We start from the raw sequence: 9,481 nt of genomic DNA, 5'->3' as shown, positions 1-9,481 counted from the left end.
GTTATAATATGAGTAGCTAAACCTTTTGGGACTAGGATTTGGTTTGATTTCTTGCTATTGATGCCTAAATAAGATATATTGCATAAAGGGGATTATTTGGGTGTTCTAGGGTTAGTTGTGTGAATTGTATTTGTTATGATATTGTGTATAACTGTTGGATCCCTTTTATATGCATGTTTTGGAGTGTGTTTGTTGCTACGAGAGTAGAGCTTGTACACTAGCCACACATTCACACACTTAATGCCCAATACGAGAGTATTTCAAGAATTAAGGAGTATCTATGCTTTGTGTTCTTGTTTAGACAACTTTAGGAGGGATTGTCACGAGAGTGGAGTCCTTAGTAAGGTTGCAAGTCCAAATATCTACGAGAGTGGTGTTTGGACATTTTTGTGCATCTCACTACCCTATGCCTTGTTTTAATCCCCTAATCCTAAGTCGAATAATTGGCATCTTAGCTTGAATCAACCAAGTCCCGGTCCTTCTTTAATTTGTCATTTGCTAAACCATATCAACCAAACTCCTTAACGATAGGCCTAGCTTCTATAAGAATAGTTTTAGTTTGTGCTTAGCTCCACATTACATCAATTCCTAACATTACAAAAGCCATCTCCAGTGGAACGATATCTAAACTCTATACTGTGATTTGATACTTGATGGACCCGTGAAAAAGTCCTTGTCAGCTGCGCCATGGACATAGTCGAATTAATCGCAGCGCCGGTCGGCGAATTGAGGTCAAGAACTACGCCGATTTTGATACTCGAACGGCTTCCATCTCCATGTTCTTCCGCTGAAACGAGCAGGACTCCAAGTAGGAAGCTAAAAGCAGAGAGGAAAAAACTCGAGGAAATCTCCAGCGAGCTGAGTGCGAGTCGAGAATCCAGGAAACCAGGTTGAGGTGGAGTTTCTGAAGCTTTTTTATTTCTTTTATTTTTTACAGAAAGAAGTGCATTATGGACAGTAATGGAGTTTCCAATTGAATATGATTGAGTTTCTAATTCAAAAGCTTCCAAAATGAACTCCGATCTCCACCACGCTTGCGATCTTGTTCTCCCATCCCTCCCGGAAGCTTGTACTTCTTTCCGCGAATGGAGAAATGCTGGCAGTAATGGAGCAGGTGCAATGAAGAAGAAGGAATAACGTGAAATGACCAATTTGCCCCTATGGATAAATTATTAAAAAAGAGTTATGTTTTTCCGGTGACATTTGGCCGGAAGGACTGAATGTGTTAAAAATTGCATAGTTACGGGACCAAATTGTTAATTTTTAAAGTCAAGTACCGAAATTAACAAGACCCCTATAGTTATAGGACCAAAAGTGTAATTAATTCTATAAAACAATATACTTTTAGTACTCAAATAATGTACTTTCTATGAATACAAAGTACGTTTTAATATACTATAAGTACATTATTTGTGTACTAAATGTACATTATTTTTAATATATTAAAAGTACATTATTTGTGTACTGAATGTACATTACTTGGTAGTATACAAAATAATGTACTTTTAGTACTCACATATTGTAATTTCTATGAATACAAGGTATATTTTTAGTATATTAAAATTACATTATCTGTGTACTGAATGTACATTATTTGATAATATACAAAATAATGTACGTTCAGTACGTAAACAATGCAATTTTAAATAATGTACTTTACATACATTAATAATATATAATTTTTTTTATTTGTGATCCACACAACTACGGAACCATAGTTCTAGAATAATGATTGCATGGCATAATATGCAAGTATACTTTTCTTTCTTCCCAAATTAGACTTTTCTTGCTTTTGGCTAATGGAGTGTTTAGAATTGAAGAGCATGAGATTGGAATGGTTTGATTACTTTAATTTATATGGGCTAAAGTGTCATTCTGCACCCTAAATTATATTGGATTATTCATACCGCACGTTGAACTTTCATAAAGTCTATTTCGATACACAAACCATTAATTTTTTTTTCATCTAGCAATTTTTACAGGTTACATACAAGTTATAAGTAATCTATGCTGAATTGGACTTTTTTTTTTTGTTTTCTTCTTCTTTTTTTTTTGATTTTTTTTTGTTTTCTTCTAAACCTTCTCCAGCCCAACAACCGGTACCGAAACCGTAAAATAATAATAATAATAAATTCTTATATTTAGGCATTTAGCTACTGGCAGTAGCTAAATATATATATAAAAAAAATTATATTTAGCTACTGCCAGTAGACAGTAGCCCAAATAATAAAAAAAAATTATAATATGTTTTTTATAATAACAAAACGTATTATATATAATTATATATACTAAAAAAAAAAAGAAATTTCGGTTGAACCGGAACCGGAACCTTTATATAAGATTTCGGTTCTGGTTTATGCAACCTTGGAACCGTGAACCGGCGGTTCGGAACCGGAACGAACCGCGATCACCCCTAGGCAGGTCGTCGATGGGCTCGGCGCACGCTGCCGCAAGGTAGGGGAGGAGCAGTGGATTGTGGAGGAGCTGTGGTGATTTGTTCTAGTGAGCACTGGTCCGGCTGAAGGCACAGAGAAAGGGCAAGGTGAGGCGTTGATTTTTGGGGTTTACTTAAAAATTTTGGGTTGACTTAAAAAGAAGATCCACATAAGCTAATTACCTGTGCCATGTCATCATAGTAACTTGGTAACATATGAAAAATGCTAGATGAAAAAAAATTAATGGTTTGTGTATCGAAATGGACGTTATGAAAGTTCAAGGTGCAGCATGAATAATCCAATATACTTCATGGTGCGAAATGACACTTTAGCCATTTATATGCGTTTCTCTTACTAAAACTTTACTTTATTTGCGTTGTTCTTACCAAATGTTTATCCTATTCCGTAAAAATTTACTTTATTTGCGTTGTTCTTACCAAATGTTTATCCTATTCCGTAAAAATTTTACTTTATTTGCGTTACTAAATGTTTATCCCATTCCGTAAAACTTTACTTTATTTACATTGCTCTTACCAAATGTTTATTCCATTTCGTAGAACTTTATTTTATTTGCGTTACCAAATGTTTATCCCATTCTGTAAAGCTTTACTTTATTTGCGATGCTCTTACTAAGGGTGTGTTTGGTTGGGGGTTTAGGCATAAGGTATGGGTATCAAAGTGATTGCTAGTGTTTGGTTGATAGGTTTTGTGGATGCTACTATGGGTTTGGAATACTCCATTAATGGCAAAACCCATACCCTTATTAAATAAGGGTTTCATCTCCCTTCATCATTTCTTCCCCAACTATTAATAATCATTCTCATTCCACCCAACTACCAAACATGCTAAATACTTTCACCAAAACCCATTACCATTACCAAATATTTGATACCCATTCCGATTCCGATTCCCATGTACGAACCAAACGCACCCTAAATGTTTATCCCAGTCTCTGCGTTGCTCTTTACCAAATTTTTATCCCATACCGTAAAACTTTTACCGTTTAAAGTCATAGATTGCTTAAATTACTCATGCGTACTGTTTATTCATACAGCCTGTTGAAGAGTGATATTACTTTAAAAGTCTTTAGCCATCTCAATTATTCTCTCAATTACATAACCTACCTTCAACTTTCATATTTATTGTACATTGATGTAAGCATGCCAATTCATCCCCAAGAATAAAGTTACTCCCTTTCTATCTCATTTTCATGGTTATAGTAAGTGCTAGGTTAGGTAGGCGCTAATCAGGCGGTAGAGGAGTACCTAGACGATCTAAGCGGTGCCTATGCAACTAACTAAAAAAAACAGTGTAGATGTGTTGGTGTATATATATATACTAGTTTTTCTTATGCGCGATGCGCAAAAAATAGGTGCCCAATATTAGTATTTTGTATTAAAATGTTAAATTTATTTAAATTTTAATATAGTAATTAGTAATAATAATAATAATAATGTAAAATATTTTTATAAATTAGATATTTATATTTTAAAAAATAACTAACATATAAATCTAATATTTAATGTGTATATATTATTATTATTATTGAAGAAGATAAGAAAATATATGGTGGATGCATGTGCATAGTAACAATAGTGGAAAAGATAACAGAAGTTATAACGGTAGGGGTATATTTGTCCAAAATATTATGTAGTACAACTTTTATAGCATAATGTACAAAAAAACTTAACGGAAAAAATGGACATAAATGAGGGGTATAACCTTCATTCACATTTATTATGTTTTTAAATATATATATATATATTATATAATGAAAAAAATTAGCAAAACTGACCTGACTGGATTAACTTGGTTAACTTGATTGAAATAGACGAGTTAACTCAGCCGAGTTAGACGCTAGGCGGGCGCCTAGGAGGGAAATCGCCACGGTCTAGGGGTTTTGCAACCGTGCTCATTTTACATGTCATGTCTATTATCACGGATCAACCCAACTATTTCTGTTTTGCTTATTTTCTTTAATATTTAAATTTTAAATTTTGTTTGTTTAATAGTACTTTTAATGTTTTTCTAAATATATAAATTTTATATACTAATACTAACCTTCAAATTATGAAAATTTATATTAAAAATCACTTGAATCAAGTATCATTAATCGAACCAGACACATAAATAAGACGGAGGGAATAATTTTTTTTTTAAAAAATTACACTTTTCGTCCATTTACTAATAAAAATTAAAACATTAGGAGCGAAGTTTACAATTTTAGTATAACTCAGTGACAAAAAGTGAGCACGTAAGGACGGAAAGTACAACGTCAATTATAACTTGGGAACGAAAAATGAATATGACCAACACTCAAGGACGAATTGTACAATTATTCTATAACTTAGGAACCAAAAGTACAATTTTTCTATTTTCTTTCTAACAAAATCAAAACATGTGATTAAAGTAACACTTTATATTAGTACAGTTAATATTTTCGATGTACATCACACCCACGTAATTTTTACAGGAATTTACTTTTTTTTATTGTCACATTCCTTGTCACTATTCCGATCCTCTGTTTTGTTTTAGCCAACAGAAAAAAAAAATTGTATTTTTAAAACACTTTTGGACACACCCACACACCCACACAACCAACAGCACAAAGATTTGATCTTTTTATTAGCAGTACAATAGCACTACTCTCTCTCTCTCTCTCTTTCCCACTTTGGGAGTGAAGAAAGGAAAAAGAAAAAGAAGAAACACCCAGCCAGCCCCTGTTGGAACTTGCATAGTGCACTCCAAACCACCAGACCTCACAAGACATTGAAGAGGGAGAAAGTACACTATAAACATCACTATAAACCCACCAGAAAAAAACAACAATTTCCAGAGAGAGAGAGAGAGAGAGGGAAAGGAGAGAAAATATGTTTGCAGCAGAGAATGGGCTGAGAGGAGACCCAAGGCTTCAGGGCATTTCTGAGGCCATTAGGGTAGTTCCTCACTTCCCCAAACCAGGTTATATTACTCCCTCAATCTCCATTCTCTCTTTGTTTTCTTTAATTTCTTGATTCTATTTTTTGTGAAAAAAAATTGATTCTTTTGGGTTTATGATCATTTTAGGAGAGAAATTGATGTAATTATGTAAATGCATGTTGCTTAAATTCTTGGTTCTTTTTTCTTGGCAGGGATAATGTTCCAAGATATCACTACTTTGTTGTTAAATCATAAGGTCTTTAAGGACACTGTGGATATTTTTGTTGACAGATACAAAGACATGGACATCTCTGTTGTTGCTGGTAAACCCAACCCCAATTTGATTTTCTATTTTCTTCTTCTTCAAAAAGAAATAAATTTTCCTTCTTTCCTGTTGTTTACAATCATGGGTTTTGTTTGCAAATGCACTTTTTCTGATCTTGGATTCTTTGTTTATTAAAAAAGCCATTGTTGGGGGTCTTGTTTATACTATAAAAAAGCCAATTTTAAAATTTGGGTGTGCATTATCCAAACTCATAAGATTTCCTTAGATTTGGTTGAGAGAAAAAAATATTGTTAAAAGTTTCTTGAATAGATACACAGATGTTTTCTAGATTAGTTTTTTGATATTTTCTAATTGTCTTGTTCTGAAAGTGTTTAATCATTTGATAGTGCTCCATAGGACATTTTGGATGTTTGCTACATTGTGGAATATTTTATTTATTGGACAGATTGATATGGATTCACATCATTTTCCCTGATTAGAGCTTCAAGTTTAGTTGGCTATACAGATTGCATTCAGACTGAATTTTTAATTGTATTATCGTGGAATTTTTTTTATTATGTTACAATTTGTTTTAAATAATCCTAGTTGGATTGTTGAATGAAGTCTTGAGAATAAGACTTTTCCATCTTGATGTTCTTATTGACCTATAGGAATCGAAGCCAGAGGGTTCATGTTTGGTCCATCGATCGCCCTAGCTATTGGTGCTAAGTTCGTTCCATTACGTAAGCCGGGAAAATTGCCAGGTTTGCTACATACTATTGTGTTTCATAATGTATGTTTTGAATCGAAATGTGGTGGCGGTCAAGGTAAATTATTGGTGTCGTTTTTGTTGGGCGGAGGCCAGTAAAGGCCAAGTCTAGCACCCGGTGGTTGGGGATTGTTGGGCAGAGGCCGGTAAAGGCTTAAAAGGCCAAGTCTAGCACCGTCCCAAAGTCTCGAAAATGTGTAGGGGTATAAGGAAATAAAGTTGCGCCTTTGCTACTAGCTATTGGTTTTGGCGTAGTGGTTAACTTTGATGCTAACATTTTTCTTAAAAATGCACCTTGCGGTTGTTTGCATACAATGAATACTAAATTAAAGATGACAGTTAAATGACAACACTCTGTATAGATGGCATTGAATTCTATAATATTCATTGCATAACGTGGTTTTTATGAGAAAAAACTCAAATCTCTGTCTTGCTTCTTTATTATGTTGGCCCGTTGGACCCATTAGTTTAATTTCTACTGTTTCATTGGCAGCATATTCTGTGAATCCTTCACAGTACTATGGTTTTCTCATCAGTTAAATAAAAACCTTCACATTGTCTCATATGCTATCTCGGTAAACTAGAAACTTAACAGTATAAGGGGTTAAACAGCCCCTAAAAGAAGGGGTTAATTTTTACTAAAAAAATGGTAAATTCATGTTTTATATCTATTTCAGGCCATGCTTTTGCTCACCATCTGTGTTTTAATTTGGTAAAGGATCATAGTATTGAATTCCACTTAACTATGAAACTTAAACACCTCATTTTATGCAGTATTTGCACTGAGTTTTTGGTTGAAATTCTAATAAATGAAAATGGGAAAGCTCAGCACGAAGAACATTGTTCCACCTAGAAAGTTTAGTCATTAGATCAGAGTGTTGAGCATACTGTATATATAAATAATAAATGTGTAGTCTAACCATTAGTTTAGACTTTTAGTTGAGATGCCCGCACGAGTAGGTCAGTTGGTTTTTCGGTGGCAGATTGTGGGTAAGGACACAGGATCAAACCCTGACAGCCAATTTCACCCTTTTGTGGGGGTGGCTCCTTGTGGACATCAGGCACTGGTTATCCCATCTAATGGGCCGCTGAGTATTGTGATTTACCCCTCCACAATCCTGTGGGGGCCCTTGGGGCGAGGGATTTCACCTTTTGTGGGCAAGACTTTTAGTTGAGATGGAACGCTTCGTTCAATTCAGAGCACTTCTAATTCTGTTTGCAGTTACACTTTCCACCTTGAGAGTTGACCCGCAAAAAAATTAGTCCACTAAATAAGATATGCTATAGAATGGACTCCAGAGTGGGCTACTGGGCTGTTTATAACTTTATATATTAATGCTATTAAAATGCATTTTTGTATGATTGTATTTAAGGTGACGCTGGGTTTACAGGTGAACTAATATCAGAATCCTATGAACTGGAGTATGGCCAAGATTGCCTAGAGATGCACGTTGGTGCAGTGCAGAAGGGGGACCGTGCTGTTGTTATTGATGATTTGGTAGCTACAGGTGGGACTCTTTCAGCTGCAATAAAACTACTAGGTAAATTGAATCTTTCTCATTTTCTCGATGCCCATCAGTCTTCAAATAAATCTTCTCGTATCTTACAAAGAATATCTTCACTTATCCTAGAACGAATGGGAGCCGAAGTGGTTGAATGCGGTTGCGTTATTGGCTTGCCAGACGTTAAGGTATATATTACTTTACGTGGTTTACTTTCTCGATACTCTCCTTTAACGTTGTATAGACCAACCACAACTTTGCAGGGGGATCTTTATAATTGCTAGTAATTTGCGGGTTTAGTATTTGCTTAGTCACGATCAATAGCTAGAACAAATTGGGGGTTGTTTTGGCAGCAAAACTTAGTGAATTATGTTTGAACCATGAAAACTACCCCGAAGGAAAATTAGAATAATCTTGTGTGTAAAACCATCAAAGTTGACCCAAAAAATGTATCCGAGATAGATTAAAATGTTCGCAATAGTCTTTTCTATGGTTGATCCATTGGTTTTTCCCTTCTCAGATAATCTTATTGTTCAAAACGAAACAGATTTAAAATAGTTGGGTCTTTAGCTCATGAAATTTTGTTTACAGGGACAAAGCAGGCTAAAAGGAAAGCCACTCTACATTCTCGTGGAGCCACGGGAATTAGGCGATTGTTTTTGAGGTATCATGTCATTTCCTAATTCCTACTAAGTGTAGTGTTGGGCCCGAAATTACAACTATTGTTCTAACATCATTGAAACATGATCCTCAAATTTTCATGTGGATTAACAAAACCTAAGATTCTTGAACGAAATTATCCTTAGAAAAATGTTCTTAACCGAATTATTATCACGTTATGAGATGTTAGCACAAGCATATAACATGAATTTGTTTTGTTCTTTCGTTCTTAGAAATAAAATCCACATGATGGTATCTGTCAAGAAGAGATTACGTCGGGCCAAAAGCTTCCATTTCCATGTCTTCGTGAAGGGATAGAGGCTGTAGCTAGCTCGCTGAGTTCTCCTGTGTACTCTTTAGTGACGATCTTGTTCAACAAGTAGCCTCGTTTTTTTTTTTTTTTCATCGCGTTTAGGTTTTCATTGAAGATGCAGTGGGATATGTTGAAGCATGTATCATAAATGATCTCCTGAGTCCCAGCTGATGTTATTCCTTAGATTAAGTTTATTTTTCAGTTATTTCTTTCGTTTGTTGCATAAACAGATTTGGTAGAAGGTTTTAATGTTGTTGCCCTCTGCTCACATTTGTCATTCATCCTCTTAATTTTTAACAACCCATAGCCAACTAGTGGCTAAGTTTTACTATCATTCTCAAAATGCAGGTTGTTCTTTCTCGCCCACAAATGGTGAAATTCTCACCCTCGAAGTCCTATACCTTGACTCGATAGGATAGTGTAAGGGTAAATCATGATGACCTAGTAGCCAATTAAGTGAGAGGAGAGTGTTGAAAAATTTTACAATGGACCAAGGTTTACCTTGACTGTAAAAGTGTGAATCATAATCCAAAATGATATTTTGATTATGTGTCTAAAGTTAACATATTAATATACTGTTTTTGTAGATAACAGATTATGTGTTTGTGAAGAAATTAA

The 9,481-nt window shown here is 34.6% G+C and overlaps 1 protein-coding gene across 1 annotated transcript; it reads left to right on the top strand.

Annotated features, from left to right (window-relative positions):
• Window positions 1–5,029: 5,029 nt before the first annotated feature.
• Window positions 5,030–9,131, top strand: LOC116023772 (adenine phosphoribosyltransferase 5-like). Its single transcript, XM_031264782.1, has 7 exons — window positions 5,030–5,396; window positions 5,567–5,677; window positions 6,291–6,383; window positions 7,780–7,929; window positions 8,020–8,078; window positions 8,482–8,554; window positions 8,784–9,131. The coding sequence occupies exons 1-6, from the start codon at window positions 5,306–5,308 to the stop codon at window positions 8,551–8,553; spliced, it is 576 nt and encodes a 191-aa protein (XP_031120642.1). The 5' UTR covers window positions 5,030–5,305; the 3' UTR covers window position 8,554; window positions 8,784–9,131.
• The last annotated feature ends 350 nt before the right edge of the window (window positions 9,132–9,481 follow it).

The sequence above is a fragment of the Ipomoea triloba genome, chromosome 6 (assembly GCF_003576645.1).
Source record: "Ipomoea triloba cultivar NCNSP0323 chromosome 6, ASM357664v1".
Classification (NCBI taxonomy): Eukaryota; Viridiplantae; Streptophyta; class Magnoliopsida; order Solanales; family Convolvulaceae; genus Ipomoea; species Ipomoea triloba.
Note: the sequence above shows the minus strand (reverse complement) of the source record. Positions and strands in the feature narration are given on the sequence as shown.